The sequence below is a fragment of the Trichoderma gamsii genome (genome assembly GCF_001481775.2).
Source record: "Trichoderma gamsii strain T6085 chromosome Unknown Scaffold_1.2, whole genome shotgun sequence".
NCBI classification, from domain to species: Eukaryota; Fungi; Ascomycota; class Sordariomycetes; order Hypocreales; family Hypocreaceae; genus Trichoderma; species Trichoderma gamsii.
The window spans coordinates 514,905-542,607 of record NW_020171338.1 but is presented as its reverse complement, the minus strand read 5'-3'; the positions used below and the strand labels follow the sequence as shown (position 1 = coordinate 542,607).

The following is a 27,703-nucleotide window of genomic DNA, read 5'->3' as shown; positions in this document are numbered from 1 at the left end:
AAATCTTTATATGTATAGTTTGCATGGAAATATTCGATGATGCTGTTGCGTTTGCGTGGCCGGAAATGCCAAACCAACCGCCGCAGTCAGCCGCAACTCCTCCCATCCCAACGCCTGCCAACGACCCAACAGACTGTAAGTATTTATTTAGAGGATGTTGACATATACGTGTAGACATACTAATCAATGAGCAGGGGAGACGTTACAAGATCGAGGAGACAAAAGTCTGACACATGTCAGTGCGATGGCGCGCGGAGTGGTCTACGGAAGCATGTATGCTTACCTGGACAATGAATGGTAGGATTGGAACCTTGAGGGTGTAGACTAAAAGAATTATATGTCAGATTCGCGTGTGGTAAGTCAATGGGCGTGATTACACATTTCAAAGATGTTAAAGCAAGTTATTTTGCTTGCTTAGACAGGAATGTCCCATGAACTGCAGGTTTTACATGGCTGGAAAGGTGTAGTTATTTGGCACACAAAGTGATCGTCCTTCTCATCATTATCGGTTCTAATCTTTTATACCATGATATATATATAATTCCTGTAAAAATCGATCTGCTCCCCTGTTCGCACGGATACACGTCCAAACACCCATTTCCCCTCTAACGCGCGCGAATTTTGTTATTGAAGCCCCCTAAATGGTCTGGAGGCTGCTTTAAATTGTTTTTTCTTTTCGCCTTGAGTATGAATATCTTAACTGTCTCACCCTTTCAAATTGATGAGAATATTTGAAAGTTTCTCTTTAAACTCTCCACGAGACGAAGCGTGTACTCTTCTCGGTGGTACTTGTTTGGCATATCGGAGCCTACCATGCACGAGCAACACGAACGTCACCATGAATTAATACTCGATTATAATACTCGATTATAATACTCAAGTATTTTTGAGGACATGATTTGTTGCAGAGGAGGAAGAATAAATAAAAGTCCTGACGCCTAAATGGTTGATATAGTCTGCACCGCGCGCACCTGCTCTGTCATTGGCATCGGCCAACGTAAGAAAGAAGAGGACATCTATGTAATTCTTAATGATAGAATTATCTAACAGGATTATAATGCAGCTTTTTGAGCCCTCTTCACGCGGAACGCCGATTTGACATATTTTGCTACGGCTGTTAGCTATGTGAATAGTTTGGGGTTGGCATCTGGAGCGCTGATTCCAATAAAGCTGTTACAAAATACAGAAAAGGTAACACGCTGTTACAACCGATAGGGCCTAAATACAAAGGAAACAATGCAGTATAAGTAAACGGGTTGAGTGAAGCCTTTCAAACGAACCCAACAATTTAATTGCAATACTATTAGTTTGCTTTGAGGCCAATGGATAGAGTGCCGAACAACTATATGAACTGGCGGGCTGCAATATATTGAGATAAAGTAAAGCGCGAAACCTTCATTTTCTTGCGCTTATCTAGAGTTATGACTGCAATGGCTGGATGTATATATATATATGTCGTCGCGCGTCGCTCCTACGCGATACACCGCTTGATATACCTTGATACAATAAACAAACGAACTTGTTCAAAAAAATAGCATATTTCAGATAGAGTGAGCGGAGAGCCACAAAGCATGCGACTGTTGAGGATATGGGTAATTCACGGAGCCACTTTGGCTGATGAGATTGAACTTGCTTCTAATTAAACACCTAATGGAAACATGAGAATTGATAGTAGTAGTCTACACAGACTGCGATATCCAGCAGTCACAGTAGCTGATGGAAGAAATCTATTACTTTAAACACAAGCCCTCTACGTCAACCTGAGGAGAGCGTATCTATGTTGACCAGCATTGTAAAAGTTTAAAATAATCTCTAAATTTGACTCTAAATCACAAAAGTTGTCCCATACCTACAGAGGGAAAATAAGCAGTCCCATCTTGCTGTTAAGGTTTTGCAGCCTGGGCTGACATGTGAAATTTCTGACATGTGGAATATACCGTCTATGTGCCTTGACGCCGTCAAATGCTAAATTGCAATTATGTTGACCATCTTGTGAAAACGTCATTATTGCAAGAGTAGTACAGCATCATGTATGCTCTGCTCATAGATTAAAGGTTACTTCATTGCTGTTATAAACGTTCATCTGGCTTACTAAATTGATCCGAGATGTAAAAGTCACAAGCTACAACTGTATTATTTCAGATCACCATATCGAATCAATCACTCGTTTATTCTTATGAAGCTTGAGCTAATGTGAAAGCATCGTGTCTTTCGAGACTGGACGGTATGGAGACTGAAAGATATAGATGATACCTATGAGCTTCACATGTCTTCTCGTCTACTTAAATTATCTGCGTGACCATTTCAATAAAGGGGCATATTGTGAACCATCAAGCTTGACATTGTCACCATTGACAATTTCTTATTACGAGTCAACGAAAACTCATGAAAGCACTGACTCGACGAGTTTATATAGTGAGGTCAAATTTTGCCAGCCGCTTATTGCGTAGAAATGGGAGAATTTCTGTTGATTTCTGATTCATTTATCGTTAGTATACTTGCTACATGACGTCACTTAGGTAAATTTCCTTTTGTTTTGTTCTTTTGCCTTCAAAATGTATTAGATACGGATGCTTGGTTGTCCCTCGGAGCACCACGGAGACACGGCTGTCATGGATAAATTCCGCATTTGCTACGTCAGTGGTATAGATGAATAGCCTTACAAGGATGTTTATCGTACGATTTCACCAAGATGACATCTATTCACTCATTCGAGGTTTATGATGTGGTCATTACCACAAGGCTGATACGGATGTGGATCTGCTTGCCTCGGTAGCCTGAGAGGTTATTGGCGCAAGCCCATCAAAGTGGCAATAAGGAGAGGAAAAATCCGAGATAAATCTTCCGAGCTACGATAGATGCCTCCAGTGAAATGTACCAGTCCGCTTGTAGAAGCCAGTTCCGTTGCCACCGAGGGACAATGGACCTTTACTTTTACAGCGGCATGACTTATATGTCGCCCAAATCTCAAAGTCTGACCCCCACAGTGGACTCTTGATCGAGCGCCTAGCAGTTAGTGTCCGCGAACGATTGGGATGAGGGGTTTGACTTGAATTAGTCGTAGTCGTAGGTATTATCGAAAAACAGATCGCAGAGGGGTAGATGGCAGTAGTAAACTAGTCGGTATAGTTGCAAAGACCAGCATTATTAGAGATTGTATGTTGGAACCGAGACCAGGTGACTGCTCCGCGTGGTGATTGAAAAGGCTCACGTGGTAGAGCAAATTGATGAGAGATTCTTGGCGGACCCGATTTGATGACACTGCTGAGCTGCAGCTGTGGCTGAGCTGCGGGCACAAAGGGCAAACTCTCTGATGAAGTATATGATGAGGATTTTATGGATTCCTCAGCTGAGCGCTCTTGTGGCTCATCCTACAAGCTACATAGTACTACGTACAGTGCCGCTACGCCGATGCCTCACTCAGCCCTTGGACTCGTGTAAGTGGCTCAGATGATGATGCATTGTGGCTGCGGATGTCGTCGGCAATAAGGCTGAGCAATACGCAATATCCGTCGCAGTTCTACCCGTCTACCTGTCAAAACGGGCTCATCATAATGGCTCGATGTGATCAACATGACACTTTCAATTCAATGCATCACCGGAAGTTGAAGCGGGGCCGAGTCGGGCAAGCCGGGCGAGGCGCGGAAGTCGAGGGCAGATGATTGGAGGTCAGCGCGAGGGAGCGATTGGCGGCCGGAACAGTCGCGCCGCGAAGAGCAGACGAGGCTCGATGATCGCTCCGTGAGAGACGAGACGGGCTGATGGGCCAAGTTTGAGCCGCGCCCCGACTGATGGGAAGACTCAGCCTTCAATACGCACAGAAGAGCGAGTACTGTGGCAACACACAATGTTGAAGAGAGGGGTTAGATAGAAGCTACGAGTATTACTAGATGCGGTACCAGTGTGAGCTCTATACGCCATGACATGGTCTAATATTCGTCGACCTCGTTAGGAAGTCTCGGAAGGCTGGGATATCGCTGGCTGTCAAACCACGGCTGAAGCTCCAAGACGGAGAAGCGCCATCGGCGAGCGGCTGAAAATCTGCAATAGCGCCACTTCTGGGGACCGTCACTCCCGCCACGTCGAAAGCGTGTGAATGGCCGAGAGACGTCGTTCGAACGAATGTCACTACAGGGAAAGCCACAGACCCAACAGGCGAAACGCCATGTGCGAGAACCCCCCGGGCGAATGGCGTTGCGATAGCGCAGATTCGGGGAAGGGACTTTGATTAGAGGGGACTAAAGCCAAGCTAATAGAGAAGTGACACCGAGGAGGATGCGGAACGTTTATAAGGCACGTTGGTTTGGCGGTTTTTGTTACTGTAGGCAGACGCATCGCATCGAGATAGATGGATGGATGAGGAGAACTGAGACATGCGGAGCGGGGTTGGAGTTGAGTGAGCTTTACGGAGGAGCGGGGAGATAAGACACAGAAATTTTTGGGAACGAATAGAGTGAGATGGACATGTTGACTGCTTTGAAGGTGTATATGGAGCATTACGTAGTCTTGGAGATACATAGACGCTCAGCCATTTAACAACGCGGTGAGAGACAGTATCGACTGCCTAGGTAACAAGCCTTGATATTATTACCGAGGACAGCATTTGAGATGTGTAGCAACGCAAATCAAGATTTCGCGTCTTGCTTACACGGGGCGCGTATTACGGAGTTTTTGTCACGAATCCCGCATACACGTATACATGGCCGCAATTCATGTGCTTTTGGCCCTCCACCGCCAGATTCTCGTCGCATACCTGCTTCCAGGCCGCATATATGGACTCAACTTACACGTTGGTAACACTACTAGTAGCTGTAGCAGCAGCCCGTACATGATGCCGGGGGGCCAAATAGGAGACACAACCGCTTCTCGCAGCTGTTATTCGCTCTCTCTGCCTTGTTTCTGTCCCTATTCTTATCGCAGCCAGCCCCATCGTGGTGGCGGTAATGTAGGCGAAATCCTTTTCCCCTCCCCCTCGGCATGGGATAAGATGGAAAGGCGGTGGCAGAAGGTGACATTTGCCTCTTGAGTCGACCCCATGTCGTGCCATGTCACTTTGACCCCGGGTCGGCGGCGGTGCTGCTGCTATTTCGAGGTACAGCGGTACATACATGCACACATGCAGCAAGCATACAAGTACAAGCATACAGCGATACAAATCCAGGCACAGCTTCAGGATGAAGATGCAGATCATTTACCGCCATATTGAACAGGGCTCTCTGTTTTGTTTGTTGCGCCTCGAGTTTGAGCTCTGGCTGGGCTGGGCTGGCTGACTTCCGGATTGGGACGCTGCCTCTCCCTCTGCTCCAGGGCAGCCGGGCAGAATTCCTCATGGCGCTCTTTGTCGCTTTCAACCGAGACAGGCTTTATGTGTTGCAGCGATAATTGCACGCTGCTTGCACTCTAATACCGTGCAAAACACACATCCACGGGGACATTGCGTGCAGCCTGTCTTGCAGCAGAGTGCGCTTACGAGGCCCATCTCGTGATCCAGAGAGGCTCCCTCAACTCGCTCACCGCACTGGCAGCACAGCGCAGAAAAGCTGCACGGGCGCGGGTCCATTGGGGCAGTTGGAGGCGGTCGGTCTCTCTGTGTGTCTTTTCCCGTCTGTCCCCTTGCCTGCCCCCAGCTCGTGCTGCTGCAGAAGCTGCAGGGCGTTTCTGCTCCAGCGACGTTCGCCAAGACGCCAATGAGCGTCCGTAGACTGGCGATCGGGTCTGTCGTGCCCTGGGAGGTGCATCCAGCTAGCAGGCGTAGCGCAACGCACGAGAGTGAATGCTCGGTAGCAGCAGCTCTTGTAGCAGGGCGGCAAGAGAAGAAGAAGCAGACCAGTGAGTTGAAGAGTTGCAGGACACGAGCTTGAACGGGCACGCGGAGTTGCTGGAGCTGCTGCAATGTTACGTTGGTTGGGTAGCAGAGAGTAGCAGAGAGTAGCAGAGAGTAGCAGAGAGTAACAGAGAGTGACACAAGTAAACAAAACGAGGGCGCAGGCGGGGATTGGTGGATATCAAACACCGGCGCAAATTCGAGCTGTGGCATCCAATGTAAGGCAGGTACTTTTCGTATGTATCGCTTCATCCGGCGGCAGCCTGGCAACCTGGGCATGGCTGTTGATTGCTATGCCTGCCTCTCTCGCATTCGATGCAATCAATCCATCGCGTCATGATTGTGATGCGATGCGATGCGCTGCGTGCATGCATGCATGCGTCCCTCCAGCTGCAGCAGAGGACAGCTTTGCCAGGCACCAGCCAGCATTGTGGAATAGGCGGTGATGGTGCTGATGCTGATGCTGATGGGCCTCTCCATGAATCATTCATTCATTCAGTCACTCACTCACTCACTCGTCTCATTTCATTTTGATTCTCATTTCAGCTCTGGTGCCGCGGCTGCTTCTTGACTCTCTCTGCGCATATACTCGCATGGGGCGCTAAACTCCCCTCTCATTAATACTAGCAGCAGTAGCAGCAGTAGTGGCAGCAGTAGCAGCAGCAGCAGTAATCGGGGAAGCGGGATTATTCCTTCATTTTATTGAGTCTCGCACAAGAAAGCAAGAAAGAGGCCCTTTGTAATGATTAATTAATACGGAGCATCCAATAAAGCAGATTGGACAGGCCTAGCGGTACCCAGTACGGAGTCCGGGATCAGAAGGCCTGCATTCCGCGCTGCCGCCGTCCCCGTCGTGGAGGGTACCAAGTACATGGGACTAGTTCCAGCTCGGCGACCCGCAACTCCCAATAAACCGAGAGAGACATAAAGAGAACAAGGGGGGGAAGAGATGTATGCATCATGACCGCCTTTCCGGAGCTGCAGGTTCTGGGAATGGATTTTCTTGTGCGCCCGTCTGAGTTGTCAATCACAATCATGAGTAAAAGACACAAAAAAGAGGGGTTAGAGCAAGTAAAAAAGCAAGGAAAGATGAAGAATCACTGGACAGTTAGCGCCTATATGCCTCCGTAAAGTCACAAGTAAAGTGCCAAAAAGGCGCCTCCAATCCCATTTAAGCGTGGGGCACAAGAACGCCTCGGGTCGACGGTGAGTGAGAGGGAAAAAAAAAGCAACGCGGGCCGAGATGATTTTTTTGACACCGGATGCTTTTGGCACGAAACCAAGAACTCTAAAAGACGACGAGAACAGATCTGCGGTAATTTGTCGTCTTTGTCCTCGGACTCGAGCACAGCTCCGTGGGTTTTATTGCCGTCAAAATCTAATTAATGACGCTGCGACTGGGCGCTTGGTTAATATTAAAACCAATGCCAATGCTCATAGCGTTCGTTACAGAAAGTACATGTACCCATGGCCAGGCGGGTACAGCAGAGTACGGATGGTGCAGTGCAATTTCACGGCGCGCAGCGAGTAATATTACGGCGGCGGTACACTTCATTTCACCTCGTCGATGGAAATAGCGTCCCTCTTGGCTGCCCCCGGTTTTTTTCTTTTAATTCGGATCCCCCCTCCCCTGCGGCGCTCCCCACAAGGATACAGCACCGGTACTGTACAGTATACAGACACAAGCCAGAAACGATGAGCTATCATTCCATCGATGAGCATCGCCGGTCCACGGGTCAAGGGTTTGCGGAACGTCTGGAAACGCTGTCGAAGCCGCAACCCCGGCCGGGCCATGCTGGGCTCGCCGCTTGTTGTCGCGTCCACGTGCCGCGGTATATTCTACCTAACCGTGGTTTTATGTGATTTATACTCGTATCGGGATTGCTATACTCGTACTGGCGGGAGGCTGGGAAGGATCTTTGGGGTAAATTAATTGAACCAATCCGTCTGATTAATTAAATTGGCATCTGCCTTGTTTATTCGCGCCCAGCCAAATATACCTTTCTGCATACTGTACAACACAATGACGAAAGAGAAGCAAAAGAAAATCTAGCAAAAAAAAAAAAAAAAAAAAAGTGTCAAGCATCAAGCCACAAAATCCGTTTTCGCGGCTTTTTGCGACTCAGGCTGCGTCTATTCCTCCGTACGAGACATTTTTTCCCTCCTGCTCGTCCAAGTATCTGGCCGAAGCCAGCTCCTCTAAAACTTGTTGCCACCGCGCCCAGCCAACACCGCCCTTGGAGCCCCATGCGCCGCAAGCACCGGCCGTAATCGCGAGACCCCCGGCCCACCAAACGAACCAGACGTTTTTCTTGTTTGGGCGCCCAGGCGCTGTTCCAGGCCAACCGGCCCGCCTACAGCTCGCCGCATCCAGCGGGCTTTAGTGCCCTGCCTAGCACCGCCTGTAGTGCCAAATTGTGTACATAGAGGCGCTGGGCCCCCCCGGACCCGCGACCACCGCCCATCTTCGGCTTCACCTCCAGTACCTATTGATCCTCGCCAGTTCTCTCATATACCTGCCCCCTTTCCCTTGCACAGCGGCCCCGTTTTCCTCCTATTTTATAAACCCTGTCGAGATACTATTAATTCCCACCTGGCTTGGTCGTTCGGGTCCTCACTGCCTTGCCTCGGGGTACGTCTCTTCTGCGCCCAATGCATGCGTCTGGTGGAGTCTCACAGTCGGTGGCCGTGTAACTCCTTCAAACCCCATCCCGCATATCCATAACTGCACGCAGGAGGAACCACGGCAACGATGGCTTGCAGTCGGTGTAGGTAGAGACTACAGACGAAACGAATCTTTTGCATCGACAGGGGGCTTGGTTGAGAAAGTGGAAAGTGGGCTTTTGTTCGAAATTCCGAAACTTAAAACAAGAACCCAGAAGGAAGCATATTCGAAGCCATCAACCTTCTTCGTCTACTTCCCGTTATAGCCTCTCTCTCTTATACGTATACGCATACGCAAGCAAGCCACAACAGCATTGCGTATCTGTATGACCCTCACTCCTCCTCTTCTTCTTCCTCTCTTCCCTTTATTTTAATTAATAAATCCTCTTTTTACCTTTAATCACTCAACACTCACACTTCACACATTCACACAACAACATGGTCTCATTACAAACACAGCCGTCCGGCCTCAGCGGCCACGGCAAGCTCACCAAGTCGCGCAGCCGCATCGTCGTCAAGCCCATCCTCAAGAGACTGCACCACGTCCACTCACACCACTCGGAGCGCAACTCACTGGACCTCAACCGCGGCTGGGACGACCAGCCCGTGGCCACCACGCCCGACGTCGAGTACGGCTCCTTCGACTTTGGATCGCGCGACCTGGACGACCTGACCACCGAGAACCGACGAAACACCTACGGCTCCTACACAGCCGCACCAGCCGGCGGCGCAAAGGCAAAGGCAAAGCTGTCGCTCTCGCGCGACGTCAGCTTCAGCGGCGAGCTGGTCAGCCCGCCTGGCCTGGGCCGCGCAAACACCTTCTCGGGCTCACATACACGCACAACCAGCGGCGGCGCCTCCAGCAAGCCCACGGCCAACCGCGTCGGCTCCTTTGTCCACCCCTTCCAGCAGATGCCCCGGACGTCGACGCCGCCGCTGCACTCGTACGCCAACTCGGTGTCGTCGCTCGACGGCGGCCTGCCGCAGCAGCGCGACCTGACCGGCGCCATTGCCGAGAGCGACGGCGACGAGGACCACCGCCAGCTGGACGCCGATGAGCCGCTGGCTTCCCCTGCCTCGCTGTCCTTTGGCCAGACCGAGCCCGTCTCGCCCGCTGCCACCGCCACCAAGAAGCTCTCGTACTCGTCCAGCCTGCGCTCCAACTCGCCCAGCTCCAAGCCCGCGGACCGCCCGTCGCTCTCTGGCAGCCAGCGCAGCAGCTCAGATGGCCCGTCCTCGGTCAAGATCAGCACCACGCGCTCCAACTCGGGCCCTTCTGTGCAACGTCTCGCAAGCGCTGTGAATCAGTCCGCAAACGACGCCTCCTCATCCGCCGCCGCCGCCGCCGCCGCCGTGCCTCTGCTCATCTCCACTACCCAGCAGAAGTCGGCCTCCAATCCCATCACCTCCACATCGCCCATCTCCCCCTTCCGCACCTCCCTCGACATGAACGGCTTCCGCCTCCGCTCGCGCAGCGAGATGGACACCGTCAGCCGCCAGGAGCAGGTCCGCGAGGCCCGCCGCAAGTTCGAGGCCAAGGAGCGAGAAAAGGAAGAAAAGTACGCCCGGGAGCAGATCCGCAAGCGGGAGCGCGCCGACGCAAAGGAGGCGCAAAAGACGGAGCGCGCGCAGGCTTCGAAGCGAAAAACCAGCTTTGGACACACCAGCACGCTTTCCAGCGCCAGGAACTCGTCCAGCGTCCGCGAGAAGAACGAGTCGGAGCCCCTCAATGGTGGTGACCGTGCCGCGGACGAGCAATTCCAGGCCCCCTCGCGGAGTAAGACGGCTAAACGCAGGACAAACAGCCTGTGGACGGCCTTTATTCTTTGGCTGCGAACCCGCCTTCTTAAGCTGGCCAGGCGATCATAGGCCGCTGTCTGCAGCACATTCCAGCCCCCATACCTTACCGACTGCCCATACTAAACAGTCGAGAATCCATCTCTCTGCCGTTTTGGATTCGATCTAATCTAAGCAACAGCAATGTTGCAGGAGAGCGAAATGCTACATACGATCACATGTATATATACAATACTCTTCTTCGCCACTGTTTTACCTTTTTTACCACTCTCGACCAATCAATTTAGCGACACATATCAACAGCGAAGTCGAGGAGGCTGGACATTATCACCGCCTCAAATTCATGATTTTTTTGCTTTTTCTTCCCTTTTCACGGCTCTTGAGTTACGGTCGGGGAGCAACAGACCCCAGGCAAAACATATCAGGCAATGCCATTATTACTTTTTTTGCTATTTATCATGCGAAACACAACTGCAATTTTTGGTCTTCTGCAAGGCGTTACGGGAAATCAACAACCATTGGGAAATGGTTACCAAGCATTGGGCGGAAGATATGTTTGACTTTTATTTCTTTTTCTCTCTGATCACTCAAAACGGGATGATTTTGAGTCTTGATGAATTTCACTTTTTTCTATTCTGAATTCCATTCTTTGGAACTTTTACGAATTGCATACAGGAGGATGGATATACGCATTTTACCAAAGGGGCAAACCCGCGCTTTGGAGAGTTACTCAAGGAGAAACATTTGGAAAACAAAAACAAGTTCACTCCTTTTTTTGAGAAAGACCCCAAGCAGAACATAAGAAACAAATAATAAGAACCACAAGACAAAAAAAAAAAAAGAGAGATTCTTTGGGGCATACCCAGCGAATGAAGGAAGCTTGTTCGAGGTTTTCAACAGAACGACTCTCGTGGGGCGTCTATACGCGCGGGATGTTTTTCTGGAGAGAGGGAAAAGGGTTTTTTAATAACTTTTTTGGGCGGAGGTTAGGATATTTACCATAGAGGTCCATCCACAAGGTCTTTTGTTAGGGACATGTAGCTGTTAGACTTTTTACGTGGTGTGAAATACGAACAAGTTTCTAAATCATTTATACTGACATTCTACAATAATTTTACTGTGATGTTTACTTGTGCATGTGTGTGTGATGTAGATGGTGATGTTTATATTGTTTGTTTACTTGTTTGTTTTGATATTTGCTTACTGGGTACTATATTGTATGCATGTCCGCATGCATAAGTGTTATCGCTAACTTGTTTGTCTATCTGTTGAAAAAGCCTCAATGTTTACTGCACGAAACCCGTCAAGTGTTTATCGCTGGAGGTGGCCTCGTTGTTTGTTATACAGCATGAATACTACGCGCCATGCATTAGATTGCTTGGGACGATGTGATTCGCTACAAGGTGGCGCGAATCAAGATCGTCTGTGCCTAAAAGAGGGATCGATCACCAGGGGCACAGCGATGATCTCGGTCTGTCTCTTTTTTAACATGTGAGGAGGAGGGTTGGGTTACACTGGGCTGGTGGGAGTTGGAGAAGGGTGGGTGGGCTGGCGGTGAGGCTCGGTGAGGGATGAGAAGCTGTTATTGTAGATTTGAGTGAGAGTAAATGCTTTGCTCGAGTTTGATGAACTCTTTGATGTGGAATGAGAGAAACTATGAAATGCATGTGTTTTGGTGAAAGGCGGTAGGATATCTGGCTGGAATCTTGACGCGTGATTGCTGCGATGAACTTGGATAATGCCAGTCTATTGACATTCTCTTGTACATCATTGCAAAGATTTGATATTGATTACAATTTTTATGCTCAAGAAAGAGTCTCACAATTGTTCGACACATTTGCTGATACATCATAACCCCCGTTTTACAATTTCGACCTCGACCTAACATCAACCGGCGCCCACCACGGATATCCCGGCGGCGCATTCTCATCTATCGTGTCCTTAAACTCAGGCTGCCTCTTCTGCAAAAAGCTCTGGATCCCCTCCTTGGCATCCTCGCTCCTCACAAGCGAGTAAAACAGCTTGCTCTCCACAAGATGCGCCTCCTCTGGTGACGCCGGCGCGCGGTACACCTGGTTCTTCATCACCGCCGCCGACACCAGGCTGACATTGGCCGCAATCTCATCCGCAATCCGCAGCGCCGTGGGGAGCACCTCGCCCGCCTCGACGACCTCGCTGAACAGCCCGTCAAACAGCTTATGCCCCGCGGGATACACGCCGCCCGTGGTGGCCAGGTGCAAGGCTTTCGAAGTGCCAATCAGCCGCGGCAGGAAGAAGCTGCTGCACGCCTCGAAGCAGAAGCCCCGGCGGCCAAAGACGAAGCCGACTTTGGCGTCCTTGCTCGCGACGCGGATGTTGGCCGCCAGCGTCATGGTGATGCCGACGCCCACCGCGGAGCCGTTGAGCGCCACGACGACGGGCTTGGTGCAGTTGTACATGGCGAGGCTGACCTGGCCGCCCTCGTCGCGGTGCACGTCTGCGCTGGCGCTCTGCTCGCCGCCGGCGTTGAAGTCCATGCCTGCGCAGAAGAGCCTGTTTTTGGGGTCCGACGAGGTCAGGACGATGGCGCGGACGCGCGGGTCGGAGGATAAGAGGCTGAAGGCGGCGATGAGGGACCGGGCCATTTCTTGGGTGAAGCCATTGTGGGCGGCGGGACGGTGGAGCTTGATGATGATGACGGGCGTGACGGCGGCGGAGGAGGCTGGGTGGTGGGAGAAGAGGAGGGTTGGGAGGGTGAAGGTGTTGTAGCTGGAGGGGAGGTCGGGGGCCATTTTTGTGAGCGAGGTTGATGTGTATCTTGAGTTTGTGGTGTTGGGGTTGGGAGGCTTGAGTGTGTGAGACACTCGGCTGTCTGGGGTTTCAACAGCAAGATTTGAGTAAGAGGGTGAGAGGTGAGAATTAGTTGAGGATTCTTGTGATTGTGTAAAGATTGTAATGGACCAAGTTTGGATGAGATGAGATTCTGATGATGCCGTCTGTAATACTCGAGACACTACAGATGTGATTGCACGTCTAAGACGCGGGAGCCGTGGACCTCGGTTCCCCACAGTCAATCGATGGCTGCTGCCGAGTCCATGTGTGGGGTACTAGCGTCGAGATTGTTCTCAGCGCTCTACCCTGTATAATGGTGATACGAAGTGAATCAGAGTGACAATACCGGACTTTGGTTCTATTTTCATCATTAAAAGTGGCTCAAAAGACTGAGAATGTTAAGAATTCACCAATTCACTATTTATACCAAGACTAAATGCGGGTCTGTAGGGCTCATTGTACAAGACAAATAAACTGGACTCGATCAATAGAACCTGCAGATGCATTTGGCAATGGTTGCCCCTATTCCCGGATCATCTCTAAATCACCTCTCCGTAACCTTCATCATGACCCTGCCAGCCGGCCCTGCCGTAAAAGCCCAAGATTGAATAGCATGGTCGCCCAATTTTGTATCCAGGTCGGTGTACGAATACTTTGGCTTGTCCGAGGGATTGTGCTCTCTTAATTCAAAGTCAAACCACCGCGCCACCATGACAAGCAGAATCTTCATTTCGTCCATGGCCAGTGGCTGGCCGAGACAAGATCGCAGACCCTTTTCAAAGGGCCGGTATGCGTTACGAGGAAAACTTGGTTCTGCCGAGATGAAACGCTCTGGCTTGAATAGTGTCGGCTCATCAAAGTACTTGGGGTTGTAATGCATTGTCTGCTGGGAAATGGAGACGAGGTGGTCTTTCAAGGGATATGATCGGCCCTTGTATTCCATGGTCGGCCTACTCTCTCGGTTAGAGACCAAGCGAATGCAGCAAATAAGATGTGATGCTTACATGCCAGATGGCGCCGCGCGAACACTAAAGCCCACGGTGAACAGTCTCAGTGTCTCGTTGACGACTGCCGTAGTATATGCTAGGTTATTGATGAGCCCGGGCTGCTCTTGAAGCATCTGGACTGTCTTGTCATGGTCCTTGTCAAAAATCCGGTCGTGCTCCTCTCGTAACTTCTGGAGCGCATCTGGGAACACGCTGAGAAGCATCAATATGTACTGGGGTCAAAGATTAGATTTCAACTTTTTCAAGGGAGAGAACAATGATTTTGCAGGGTTGTCGCACCGTTGACGCATCCGAAGTGGTACCATATCCAGCGGCTAATAACCCATTTACACTGCCAATATACATGTTAGCAAAATTTCATACATGTACGATTGACGATTCGGAAAGGGGACCGCCGTACTTGTCGAGCATTATCCTCATGGTGTTATTCCCCAAAGAATGCCCACTTTGAACCTCTGATAGCATCATTCTATCCAATAGGCATGTGACACTGCTCTTGGTTGGAGCAACATCCTGTTGTTGAAGGGCAGTAAATCGAGCCCTTATTTTCGGCTCGATAGCTGTCTCTATGCGTTTCCACAAACGCTTCGCTTCCCTGCCAAAGCGCCACTTCGCAAAAGGGTTGTTTGTAGCATTAATCTCTCCCTGGAGGTCGATAGCGCTCTTAACGTCGTCGTAGATTTGCGTGTTGAGCGTTTCATTCAAGAGAATCTTTACCATCACTTGAAATGGATAGTATCCAAGCTCGTGGCGTATATCGGTAACCTTGCCAGACTTGGCTATTTCCGAGAAGCGATGGCGAAGAGTCGCAGCTTGCTCAATAATAGAGCCGTGGTTCCCTCGTATAACACTTGGGGTAAGCCCAGGCGCAAGCGTCTGATGCAGATGTTTCCAGAGAGGTCCATTCGTCCCTTCGATGAAACTGGCGCCAACGCTGCCCCTTAAAAATTTGGCGACCTCTTCATGCATGTCAAATGTGTTCTCGGTCGTCGGGATAGCGCAGGCCTCGGGAGAGACGCAGAAAATGAATTGCGGGCCAAGAGGCCAGAGGTCGATGTAAAAGACATCAGGAAGATCGTAGTCTGCTTTGAGCTCCGAGATGACTGACTGCATGTGTATTCCCCGGGGCAGTTTCTCAACGTACTCGCCAATGAGTTTCAAATGGCCCCAGATCATCGAATGTGGCGGGCATGGCTAAATGAATTAGCCATTTGAAGCTTTCCTTTTTTAAGGATTTAGCTGCTAGCACGATGTACATGCTAGCCAGTAGACGCCATACCAGATCACGATACTTTGAACGGTGGTGTACAAGTCGTACTGCGAGATATGCCAATGCAGTGACTGAGCCTGCGCCCAGGAGCCACAGCCTGTCGATGGACATGGCCGTATGGTTATAGTGAGATGAGACCAGCCTGGTCAATTAGAATGTCTGAATAGAATTTAGAGTCAACCAGTAGCAAATAAACGCGGCGCTGGATTGCACTTATATGCTAAGCTAGCTAGCTGGGAGCTCATTATACCATAAGATTTTGGGGTGGTGGCGCTTAATTTGCTCTCTGTTTTCCTCCATTGGGTTAGATAGCTTGGATGAATACTTGTAGCGCAACGTATAGAGAAATTGCTAAATCCCAAATCCATTTAGAGCATGTCTTAATAGGTTGGTAGACTATCACAAGCCAAGTTGCAGGATCAAGTACATCATGTGGGTGGGGTTACAGGTACCCGATCGCTATAACATGCCTGTGGAACGTGCAATGTGGAGTGAAGCATATACAGTATATTTTTCAACAAAATCAAAATTCGCACCGTATATGACTAATCGCCGTGAAGCTTAAAGCTGCATGTCGCCGAATGGCAGCATCCGACAACATTCTCCACCCAAACTCAACCATGCGTTCAACCACTTCGTCGCCAAATCATGGGCTTCGAATGGGCGAGCCATAAGGAATCATGCCAGTCATGGGCTACGATTGGGAGAGCCATAAAGAAACATGTCACCGGCTATATATCCGCGAGGGCTGGTCCCTAGAGCGCATCATGGATCATCTGAAGACCGGGTTTGGCTTCACACCGAGGTATGCCCAACTGTACACTTGCATGGTGACGAATCCCTGTGAAAGTAGATGATGCTTGCGATACCCTCCACGCCTCACCATAGAATGGTACAATTTTCAAACAATGCGGACAAAGCTGAAGCATCTACCTAAATCAATTTTCGAATTGCTGATATGAGAGACGGCGATGCAAAGTGTAGCCAAGATGGCGGAACTGACAATTAATGATAGTCGACGCGCCTTCCAGGCCCAGTTCCGGCGCTGGGACTTCCCGCTCAAAACAAAGAGCCGCTGCCAAGATGACCGGCTCCTAGGCCGGATCAAGGAGCTGTGGGAGCAGAACTTCTCCCCCAACGAGATGATCAAAATACTTGTTGATGAAGGCTTTGACGCGGGTCCGCATGAAATAATGAAGCTCCGTCTAAAGAATAGATGGCTGTTTCGCGGTCCTAATAATGAAAAAGCAAAGGCTATCGATACATCTACCACTAATTCCAATGATGAGCTTCAATTACCGGAGAATCTGGAACCTTCTGCTTTGCTAGATGCGGGCGAGAGTACCTTATCTCTGCAACACGGCGAGCAAGGGCAGGGGGAACGGGGAGTGGATAGAGAAGACGAACGAGAGGCCGATGCTGAAGACGCTGATGAAGGCGTATCAAATCATGCTCTTTCGACGCCCTCGCCTGGAATCGGACTTGACGATGATGCGAACGCCACTGAGTCGGCGCAGCACCAAGCTGACAAGAACAAGAAGAAACGAAATCGGTTCAAGACGGACGCCTCTGGAGCCATCGTACGGTTTCCTTCAGAAATGACGATTGACGATGCTCGAAGCAAGTTGGGTCTGGACAAGCCTACCTATCGTTCACTCCGTGTTGCATTTCAAAACATCTGTACGGCCATGGACGTCAGCAAAAAATCTGCCGGATCTGAGAAATGGGAAGCTGCCAAGACACGTCTTTTGCACATAAAACCCGAGCTGTACCACAAGCTGTGGACGCCCGAAGATGAATTGGAATCCAAGCAGGCAGCATTGGATGTCATCTGTACAGACATTGCGAAAAGGATGCGCTCCATGGATTCTAAAATGAGTGTAGCAGAAGTCAAGAATGCCCTAGGAATAAATCCCCAAGAAGCAAGAGATGCCCGCGTTGCTTTCAACGAGGTGCTGATCGAAGCCGGGTTTACCACAAAACTTGACTCCACGCCTACAGCTCAGCAATGGGACGACTTGAGAAGGCTATGGGGTAGCCGGTCAGATGTGATCCAGAAGATTCTGGACGACATAGACAGTGATCCAAGTAACCGTCTTAAAGTCAAAGCTCTCGACGTACTATCCCGGGATACCTTGAAACGACTACGCGACAATCGAGCCAGCAGAAGCCCGAAAAAACAGGCACAGCTTGACCGAATTGAGCTAGACATGAGCCAGTTCCCTAATGATTTGGACACCAACCATGATGATACTGGCCTTCTACTCGGCCCGCGACTATCCGCTGGTCAGATAGATCTGGGAGATGGCTTATCCCCAAACGCACTTGACGATGTGTCTGACGCCTCATATACTCCTCAAGCTATATTGAGTCCCGACAACAGTGGCGCTATAACGCCTTATTTACCTCTATCTCTGCAGCCATCGCACGTGGTTGGGGGTTCTTTGGATGCTCCCACTGCCGCTCTACGCCCGCAAGCCCCTCCCTTGACTACTCCGCAAATGTTCAATTCCGGAGACACCCCCAACGTGCACTTGGACTCGACGGTTGGACAGCCATTGTTACTGGATTCGAATGCTGGCACGGGCTTCCTAAACGAGTCATATGTAGCTCCTCCATATGGCACTACACACCCCGCGGCGCAGTTATTTCACCATAATCCTCCAATATCGACGGCATACGCCGTGTATTTCCGAATGCATCCATCATCAACCTTTATTCCTAGCGAGCCGTTATGGATAGCTACTATGAGCTCCAAATCAGTGCAGGAGCTGCGACAAGCTGCGACAGACAAGCTGCCAGGAGCGGCTTGTGTTAGGATTGAAGGCGTTGTGAAGGATAGCAATGGCGGCGAGATACCATTGGTGATTAACAATGATGAGCATCTCGCTGCTTTCTTCACCTATACCCTCGGAGAGACACCGACATTCAGCGTTCTACTGGTGTGGAAAACTGGCGATGCTGGCCGTTTCTAATTCGTCTACGAGACTTGGTAGTGCCATGGAAGTAACCCTCTGTCTTTTCTTCTCTTCTTTACCCTTTCTCTATTCTTTGTCTCTCCTTTTCCTCTTATTACCTCATATTTTCCCCTCCGAGATTGAGACCAAAGCGTTCCAAAGCGTTCCAAAGCGTTCCAAGGCGTTCCAAGGCGTTCCAAAGCTTACAAGTAGAGCATCTATTGCGTTTGATATGGTTTTTTCCTTGACGTTGGTTTGTATACAGCAGCAGCAAGACTAGCGGCAGCAAGACTGATGTCAGAAGACACGGCACCGTGAGTCAAGAAGACATGAAATTACGAGTCAAGAGAACACGAAACCATGAGTCAACTCGTGGTCTTGAGATCTATCAAGGTCTATCATGCGTGTACCTGACAAGACTATGCCAGAGGACACGGAGTCATGAGTAAGGTGGTTGTCTTCAAATTGAAGATGCGAGTATCTGACTTTGATCGACTTCACGTGGAGTTTAGAGCACATAGTTATAATGCGGTTGGTTAAATAGAGTCTTTGTACGATTATAGAAACATATACAAGCTTATTACAAGCAATGGTATAGCTGCCTGGAGTTGCGGCAGTGAAGGTCAAACATTTGCAAAGCTGACAAGTATTCTCCTTTCGATTGTATAAAAAAAGATGTACTTTCCCAAGGCTCTTCCTTTACCGAAAGATTAATAACCCGCAGGTTGAAGCCCGATTGTAGATGAGTGCGTAGCCGAAGTAGCCAATCGACATGGAACAATTGAGTCTACGTTACTGAAGTTACAACATTTGCTAATACTAAATCATGCAGCTTGGTTAAAGGAATGTGATGGACGGCGGTGTTCGTCCTCCGCATCGACCTCATTACCGCGGCTATCCCATTTGCTAGCTCAAGCAACTGCAGCTATAAATGGGTACAGTAGGTATGTACTGAATCTCAGACCCACCCCCACTATCGCAAAAGTCAAGCTTCACATTTCGTCGCGAAAGTTGAATGCAACAACGAGTCAGGCACGCCTTTGCAAACTTGAGCACCCGATTGCCTGCTGCGGCCGGTCACAATCAATCTTCACACAATCGACAGCCTCCGACTAGCACGACCAAATGCTCAAGTGCGGCTCGGCAGCGCATCCCTTGCGCCGGGGAGTGGCTCTGCAGAGCTTCAAGGGCGCGGTCGCTCGGCCAAGAGCTGCGGCGCTGCGACACTACGCAACGGACATTGAACCCGAGAGGCCGAGGCCGAAGCCTGCCACAGAGGGAAATGAGAAGAAGCTGGGGAGGACGTTCCAGGGCCAGGTGATGGGCAGCATTGGCGCGCGGTTGAGGAGAGAGAGGGAGCAGCGAGAGCAGTACGAGAAGTGGAGAGACATGACAGATCCTTCGCGGAACTGGATGATTACCTTTCGTGAGCTGCCTTGAGATCTTGACTGTTATTGTGGTGGTTGCTAACGTTTGTGGCGTGCCTTTCAGTCTTCCTATCGGGCATTGGCATTTCATACTGGCTGGGGACATACCGGCAACGAGAACCTGAGCCGAACTCGACGCTGCCTCTATCCAAGACGACACCGCCGTCGCATAACATCAAGCTGGAGAACATGCAAGCGGCATGGGCAGACTTTGTCAAGATTGTCGGCAAAGACAATGTGAGCACCGATGAAATACAGACGGAAGCACACAGCACATCCGATTGGTCGACGCATCCTGCCGGCCCGGAGGAGCGTCCGTTCTGCGTGGTATACCCCGGCTCGACAGAGGAAGTGTCAGAAGTCATGAAGATTTGCCACCAGAGGAGGATTCCTGTCACTGCTTATAGCGGGGGAACCAGTCTGGAGGGACATTTCACGCCGACGAGGAAGGGCATTTCAATCGACTTTGGCCGGATGGACAAGGTTCTGTCTTTGCATGAGGAGGACCTTGACGTGGTTGTTCAGCCTGCCGTTGGCTGGGAGGAGCTGAATAATCATCTCTCAGAAAAGGGCCTATTCTTCCCTCCTGACCCCGGTCCTGGGGCGATGATTGGAGGCATGGTTGGCACTGGGTGCAGCGGCACGAATGCTTACCGATATGGAACGATGCGGGAGTGGGTTCTCAGCCTGACAGTTGTCTTGGCAGATGGAACAATCATCAAGACTAGGCAGCGCCCTCGTAAGAGCTCTGCTGGCTACGACTTGACCAAGCTATTCATCGGATCTGAGGGCACCCTTGGTCTGGTGACGGAAGCCACGCTCAAGCTGACAGTCAAGCCTGAATCTACGAGTGTTGCTGTCTGCTCGTTCCCTACGATTCGCCACGCAGCGACCTGTGTGCGGGAGGTCGTAGGAAAAGGCATTCCCGTTGCGGCAGTGGAGATTCTGGACGACAACCAAATGAGGTGCATCAACATATCCAAGACGACTTCACGCACATGGACCGAAGCACCCACTTTGTTCTTCAAGTTTACCGGCACGCCCAACGGTGTCAAGGAACAGATTGCTCAAGTCAAGTCTCTTGCCTCGCAGACGGGAAGCAAGACATTTGAATTTGCCAGAAACGCCACCGAGCAAGAAGAGCTATGGAGCGCGAGAAAGGAAGCGCTATGGAGCACCATGTCTGTCAAGAAGGAGGGCGACAGAGTGTGGACTGGGGATGTGGCCGTTCCGATGAGCAAGCTGCCTCAGGTGATTGAGGAGACCAAGGAGGACATTCAAAAGAGCGGGCTGTTTTCAACAATTGTTGGGCATGTTGGAGATGGCAACTTCCACAGTAAGGATTGTTTCTGTTTAAACGACTGAGAACGAATTGCTAACTATGAGGGATGAAACAGCCATTCTTTTGTACAACGAGGCTCAGCGAAAGAAGGCAGAGGCGGTTGTTTCGCGGATGGTCAAGAGAGCGATTGCGCTTGAGGGCACTGTTTCTGTAAGTTGAAAGGCTATTCCTTCTTAACCCGGCGTGCCTTCAAGTACTGACCGGCTCCTTTAAAATAAAGGGAGAACATGGCGTTGGCCTAGTCAAGAGAGACTACCTCCCTCATGAGCTCGGTGAGACGACGGTGGATGCGATGCGCCAGGTAAGTTTCTTTTCGTGTTTTATTCTATTGAATTGCTAGGAAATCATTTAACAGAGAGATGCAGATCAAAAAGGCTTACGATCCTCTGTGCTTGTTGAACTGCGACAAGGTTATTCGCATGCAGAAGCCGAGGAGTGGCGAGGTTTGAGGAAATATGAAGAGCTGATGGTTGAAGAACTGCCTAATTCATTTGCTCGGCAAAATGTACGAGCTTGGCGAATTCAAAGAGGATGGCCCTGCGAAATAATCGTACCTGTACTATATATGAGTGTGGAAATAAGAATACACGCCAAGCTTCACAAGTTGATTCCTAGACTAGTACCTTACTAACTAGTATCATCGGGAAGTGGAAGCTGGGCTGCTTATCTAATCTTTCCCCAGGCGGCCAGGCGCCCCACGTCATGCCGTCATGGGCAATCACACGCCTGGTCCCTGCGCCAACTTTAAGCTCGTGACGCTGCCTCACCAGTAAGCGACATTCCTACCTCTGTTACTACTAGGTACCAATTATATGATTGCGAGTTTTCGTTTCCATTCTCTCAAAAACAGCTCTTGTAATATAGCAGCATCACACTGTAAAGCCCACATCGCAATCCAACGGCCTCTATTCAAGCATCGAGACGCCATCTGCATCCCATATCCGGAGAGTGTCACTGCTTTCGCAACCCCGCCGACCCCTGGGTCTGTCGCGTTTCCATCTCGCTCCCCCTATGGCGCTCTTTACGGCGCAGCTTCATCCCGGCAGGGCCCTTGGGTTCTTCGGTGAGTAAATTTTGAAGCTATATTTTGTATGGACCCAAAGCCCAGTTTATGCCTAACCCATCTCCATCTGCTAGTCCTCGGCGCGTCCGTCCACGATGTCTTGACTCGAGTCAAGGCCGAGCCGCAAGCGTTCCCGAAACTCGAAGTCCTCTACTCCAAAGACCAGCCCGTCACCGAACAAGTATGCGTCGTGCTACCGCAGAACGGCATCAGGTTGCGATTCGACGGCCCTGAGCAGCGCCTTCGGCTGATCGAAGTGATCGATTTTACAAAGAGCCACATCACCTTTAAGGACCGGGATCTGGTACGGCCAGCCGGTGCTACTACTGCTCCTGAGGTGCCTGGAGAGTCAACGGCAGGGCCTACTTTCAGACACATATATCATCGACTGCTGGGACCAACATACGCGGGCGAATTCATACCTCCGGCGGGATCTCAGGGCAGCGGAACATATGTGCTTTCATACCCTGGCGTGGCTTTCAACTTTTCGGTGCCGACTTCAGTATACTCTGCAGATAAAGATGTCGTTTCATTACTTTCTGCCTCGTCGTCTCAAATTGCAACTTCCATGGCGATATTCAGTGGGAATTCATGGGCAGAAGTACGGCCGACGCTTTGGACAGAGGTGCTGCCTAGCGTGAAGCTGACTTCCATGCTACCTCGAGGAAAAGACGTTTACCCTGATGAAGTGTCTTTGATACGACTACACGGTGGAGGCAAGATACAATTATTTAGAAAATGGACCACCAGTTCATTTTGGATGATCCTCGGCGAGACGACGCCGCAGGATCTGGTGGCGGAACTTGGGCCGCCGAATGCGATATACCGCAAGAATGATCAGAAAATGGTCATTCACAAGATGCGAGCGGCCAGCAACACGCATGGACGCCCTAATATGAAAGACCTAGGGCGACCAGACGAATTAACGGACACGGATCAGTCATCGATGCATACCGGCTCTGATGAGTCGGAGAATGAAGCCGCGGTCGAGGAAGATGGAGGAAGCAATGCGTCAGGAGAGTGTTTCTACAACTATTTCTACTTTGGCTTTGACATACTCATGTCTACGCCTGTCCCTCCCTCCAGTCTCCCACCCGGCGAAACAAAGGTACCAGACGAAATTGGGAATGGAATCAAGACTCATGCTCCCGATCGGCTAGTCGCAACAAAGCTGGTGCTCCATGGCAACATACCCGGCTCATACGAGTTCAACCGCCACCGCCGATGTCGATGGGAAATTAGCTATCTGGATGACTTGTCTAGCGATGGCCCCGTCAACTCGGAGATGGAATTCAGGACGATTGAAAATCTCATGAGTAGGAAATGGGAAGGTGTCTATCCTACAGACAAAACTCAGCCGCGACAAGGGGGTATGGTCCTGAACCGCGGCTGGGGAGACAGCCCAGGTAGCAGCTGCGAGTTTCTCGGCGGATGGGAGGAGAGCGGGGCGAGACGGCCAGAGGCAAATGGCGATTCTACGACTACGCTATATGGATTCCCGGGGATGGTGTTTGAGGTTTTGAAGAATGATTACGTTAATACATTAACGGTGTTCTGAGTATTGGGCTTTTTGAAGCATGGAAGAGGAGGGGGATTTGGTGGTTGATACAGGGAGAAAGGAGCTTAGCATATATTCTACTGGAGCGACGGTTGTAATTTTGTAATTTTCTTTCTTTTGGATTACTCTTTGGAACTGGTTTGGGCTGGGATATCACATAACATTATGCATAAACATGTTTTTGGAACCATTTCGTGGTTCCTTGAATCGATATTGGTTTATTTTTCACTTTTGTCGAGCCAAGTTCATAGCCGGGGCTTGCATCTGATCTCACTTGTCAATCTCTAACTTGGATCAGCTCATCTAGTACAGCACTGGCTACTTGCAAAGGTTGATTGGCTTGCGCAAAAGCATTGCCTTAATACTGCCCGCGCTAAACCTGCCCGTGTGGTCATGGACGCTATATTCTATGTTTTGATTCCTACCAAGAGGAGTTGCGAATAGGACAAATCCTGGGGAATCCTACGGGCGAGACCCCGCTTGAGACTAGCCAACGAAGGCCATTGTATTTAAGCCCTTCAATAGCTCATCCCCGACACGTAAGCTCTGGTTTGCTGCCATTGACTATCACCGAACTTTCAGACACGGGCCTAATTTGGAATTTTGCCATTTCCACATCATGGCTACCATCACAGAGCCTCACATTCAATCTGTGCTCGTGGTTGGCGGAGCAGGCTTTGTGGGATCGCATGTCGTTCGTGCTCTCCTCCTGGAACCGGACTGTGACATATACGTCGCAAGCAGGGCGCCGGACAGCCACCCGGATCAAGACAGCCGCGTTACTTACAAGGCGGTCGATATCACGGATGAAGCGCAGCTCACCGCGCTCTTCAGCACGATTAAGCCACAGGTTGTCATTCATACCGTCTCTCCATCGTCGACAGCACCGGCAGCAGAGCTGGAGCGCACCAACATTGACGGAACCCGAAACTTGTTGAACGCGGCGGCTGCTAGTTCTGAGACGCGGGTGTTTGTTTATACTTCGTCTGATTCGGCTCTTGTGCCGACACAGGAGCCTATTGATGAGGAACGAGGGCAGTTGTATACGGCAGAGAATTATAGTAATGCGTATGGCAAAACGAAAGGCATAGCTGATGCGATGGTTATTGCTGCGAATAGCCCTGCCTTGCGAACGGCAACGTTGCGAATTCCTGTTGTTTACGGAGAGTACGACTATAGTAACCTGCTGCCGCGGCTGTTGGGGAGCATCAAGAGAGGCGAGCACAGGATGCAGGTCGGTTCTGATTCCAAGGTGTTTGAGTTTTGCAGTGTCCACAAAGCAGCCGAAGCGCACGTCTTGGCGGCCAAGGCGCTGCTGCGTGTTGACTCTGCTCCCAGGCAAGATGCTCAGCCTGATGGCCAGGGATACTTTATTAGTGACGGAAAGCCACAGCCGTTCTTTCAGTTTATGCGGCGCTGCTACGCTGCTGCTGGGGCACCGGTGAAGCCGGACGAGGTGAAGGTCATGCCGCTGTATATGATTCAGTGCATTGCTTCGTGCACGGAATGGGCGTATGCGATCTTGACGCTGAATTACAAGAGGCCGAGTATGCGGCGTCAGGATATTGATCATCTTGATCGAGGGTGTTGCTGGGATATTTCGAAGGCGAAGGAGAGGTTGGGGTATGTGCCGGTGAGGGATCAGGATGGAGCTATTCGAAGTATGATGGAATGGGCTGTTGACAACATCAAAGTCTAATCCACAAGTGCTGCCATTGCCAACTTCTGGGTATCCTCGACACCATGTTAGATCCCAGCTTCAGGACGTTCTCCAAAGGTTTTTTTTTCTTGTTTATTCTAATCTGGCCAGTGAACATACGTTAGATCCGGGAAGGTAACCGAGATCGACTGTGTTGTCAGCGACGGGACATTGTGCTCAGCAGCTTACATGTATACTGTATACTTCAACCTGGATACATGTATGTGTGCTCAGCTCAACAGCGCACAGTTTATGTCAAGCATGCTGCCAAGATATGGAAGTTCACATTACCTACAGCCTCTTAAATCATTACTATGACGCTCCATTATAGTGCAATTTAATGATACAAGCTATTCTATATTTGTTACGACTTTTCTTACATGTGATGAGCACAACAAAGAGAGAAAAAAAGGAGATTAGATTTGAATCTCCGAATAGAACCAGGAGTGAGTCCCATGACTATATTTAGAGTGTTTCAGCGATCATTTACAAAATAGATCCATCAAGAGAACACGACATCATTCCTAATCCTTGCTAAAGCATAGCTGCCTGATATATCGGCTATCGCATCTCGGAGCTCCGAGCAGTATATCGTGAAATTTTCTCTTCTGTACTGCAAAGATGCCTCTCCTACGTAAGATCGGCACTTCGGCCTTGGATAATGACCGACACGTGCATCAAAGTTTGTGATGCAAATTCTTTTGCATGTCTAGGCCGTATTTCTGGACCACGACTACTAACTCATAGCTCTTTTCTTAGACTCTGCTGACATAGGTCAGATCTCAGTGGTCGACTGACGTCCAATAAATGCACTCAAGTCTTCAGCTAGCTTGTGCCATTAGTCCCTTAGTTTTTGTCATAGCTAGTTTCTCCTTTTATTGTTTGATGTGTGATAATGGTTGGTTGTTCATTCATCGCTTGGAACTTCTAATTCAATCCACCGTGATCCTTCATCAACAAGAGCGGTGACCCCTTGAGTTTTCGCGGCCAGCTTAGCTGCTTCATGAGCACGCGTGTTGCCCTTAACCCCTAAATGACCAGGGACCCAGCATAGCCTGAGATGAACTCCCATCTGTTGGAGGTGCTGGGATCTCATAATGAGTTTACAGATATCGGGATCGCTGAACAGATGAGTCTTGACGACAAGTTTCTTCTCTCGGGGATATTTGACCCGCCCCAAAGCACTTAGGCAGTCTGAGAAGATGGTCACACTGTAGTTGTTAGCCGTTTCCCCGGGGCAACTGATGTTTTGACGTCTCAGTCGCTTTATAAGCTCTATAGCAACTGCTGCACCTTGCGCGATGGCGAATGATTCGGCTTTTTGCGGGTTTCGCTCTTTGGACATGGCAAAGTAGTACCTCTCTTCCCAGCCTTGGCTGCCTTCAGGAGACTTATAAACAACAGCGGCGCCGAGGTGAGCAATCGAATTCGCTCTGCCATTGTGTTTCCAGACCAAAGAGCCGTCTACAAAGATTGCTATATGCTGGCCGTCGAAAGGCTTCGAAGAGGCCTCTACAGCCGCAGCCATAGCATCACTTGGGGACTGCTCTATAGTAACGTCGCCGCAAAATTGCAATTCTGATGTAGCGTTTGACAAAGCTCTTTCCATTTGATAGTTGGCCTTTTGGTTAATCAATGTCGTTACTTGGCATGCGATTTCACGGAGTACTGCCTCAATCTTTTTGTGCTGTTCATCGAAATGACTTATATCTGATCTCGCCTTGTTTGCTGCTGGCGAGGTCTTTACTTGAGCGCAGATTGGAGAAGTTGAGGATAGACAGCGGTTTCCATGTCGAGGGCCAACATATAAACGAGGACTGTGTCTCTTTATGTGTGCACTTTGATCAGATAAGATGTTCGTATTGATGCTGCAACTATATGAGCCTTACCGTTATGATGCTTGCTAGGCACCTTTCCATGGCTTTCTTAGCGGTTACAATTTCTCTGATTGTACGTAGTGGCGGTACTGGGCAACAATCGGTCTGCAAGCGTTTTTTTTCGGGTTATCTCTATCCTTCTCTCCCTCCTGAATGCCTTCTGCTTCATGGTCAGCACGCCCTTTTCGCTGCTCAGGTAGCCAAAGACTCGGTCAGCGTCTAGCGATATACTTGCCTACCTGGGTAAATCCTGGTGGAGCTCCTTGGCTTAGACGGTCGTAGCCAAAGAAGCTTGAAAAACACTAAAAAAAAACTGGAACGGCCAGATGGGGAATCGGGAGAGGGAAATAGGGATATACGCCGTATTCGCGTATTTACAGTTGCGCGTAGAGGAGAGTGAAATCAAT

The 27,703-nt window shown here is 50.0% G+C and overlaps 7 protein-coding genes across 7 annotated transcripts; 4 read left to right on the top strand and 3 right to left on the bottom strand.

Moving 5' to 3' along the window:
- Positions 1–8,926: 8,926 nt before the first annotated feature.
- Positions 8,927–10,357, top strand: TGAM01_v200154 (hypothetical protein; the record flags this gene model as incomplete). Its single annotated transcript, XM_018804584.1, has 1 exon — positions 8,927–10,357. The coding sequence occupies one exon, from the start codon at positions 8,927–8,929 to the stop codon at positions 10,355–10,357; it is 1,431 nt and encodes a 476-aa protein (XP_018662124.1).
- Positions 10,358–12,147: 1,790 nt separating this feature from the next.
- Positions 12,148–13,056, bottom strand: TGAM01_v200153 (enoyl-CoA hydratase; the record flags this gene model as incomplete). Its single annotated transcript, XM_018804585.1, has 1 exon — positions 12,148–13,056. One exon carries the CDS (start codon positions 13,054–13,056, stop codon positions 12,148–12,150), a length of 909 nt encoding a protein of 302 aa, XP_018662125.1.
- Positions 13,057–13,640: 584 nt separating this feature from the next.
- Positions 13,641–15,484, bottom strand: TGAM01_v200152 (cytochrome P450; the record flags this gene model as incomplete). The annotated part of the gene is made up of 4 exons (XM_024548496.1): positions 13,641–14,046; positions 14,101–14,315; positions 14,467–15,297; positions 15,383–15,484. The coding sequence occupies 4 exons, from the start codon at positions 15,482–15,484 to the stop codon at positions 13,641–13,643; spliced, it is 1,554 nt and encodes a 517-aa protein (XP_024406711.1).
- An 878-nt stretch (positions 15,485–16,362) lies between these two features.
- Positions 16,363–18,348, top strand: TGAM01_v200151 (hypothetical protein; the record flags this gene model as incomplete). Its single annotated transcript, XM_018804587.1, has 1 exon — positions 16,363–18,348. One exon carries the CDS (start codon positions 16,363–16,365, stop codon positions 18,346–18,348), a length of 1,986 nt encoding a protein of 661 aa, XP_018662127.1.
- Positions 18,349–19,413: 1,065 nt separating this feature from the next.
- Positions 19,414–19,908, bottom strand: TGAM01_v200150 (hypothetical protein; the record flags this gene model as incomplete). The annotated part of the gene is made up of 2 exons (XM_024548495.1): positions 19,414–19,796; positions 19,866–19,908. Coding segments are annotated over 2 exons (426 nt in total), but the record flags the coding sequence as incomplete, so codon positions are not given.
- TGAM01_v200149 (hypothetical protein) lies at positions 19,456–21,548 on the top strand (the record flags this gene model as incomplete). Its single annotated transcript, XM_018804588.2, has 5 exons — positions 19,456–19,756; positions 19,822–21,093; positions 21,155–21,249; positions 21,320–21,400; positions 21,465–21,548. The coding sequence occupies 5 exons, from the start codon at positions 19,456–19,458 to the stop codon at positions 21,546–21,548; spliced, it is 1,833 nt and encodes a 610-aa protein (XP_018662128.1).
- A 2,791-nt stretch (positions 21,549–24,339) lies between these two features.
- TGAM01_v200148 (hypothetical protein) lies at positions 24,340–25,419 on the top strand (the record flags this gene model as incomplete). The annotated part of the gene is made up of 1 exon (XM_018804589.1): positions 24,340–25,419. The coding sequence occupies one exon, from the start codon at positions 24,340–24,342 to the stop codon at positions 25,417–25,419; it is 1,080 nt and encodes a 359-aa protein (XP_018662129.1).
- Positions 25,420–27,703: the final 2,284 nt, after the last annotated feature.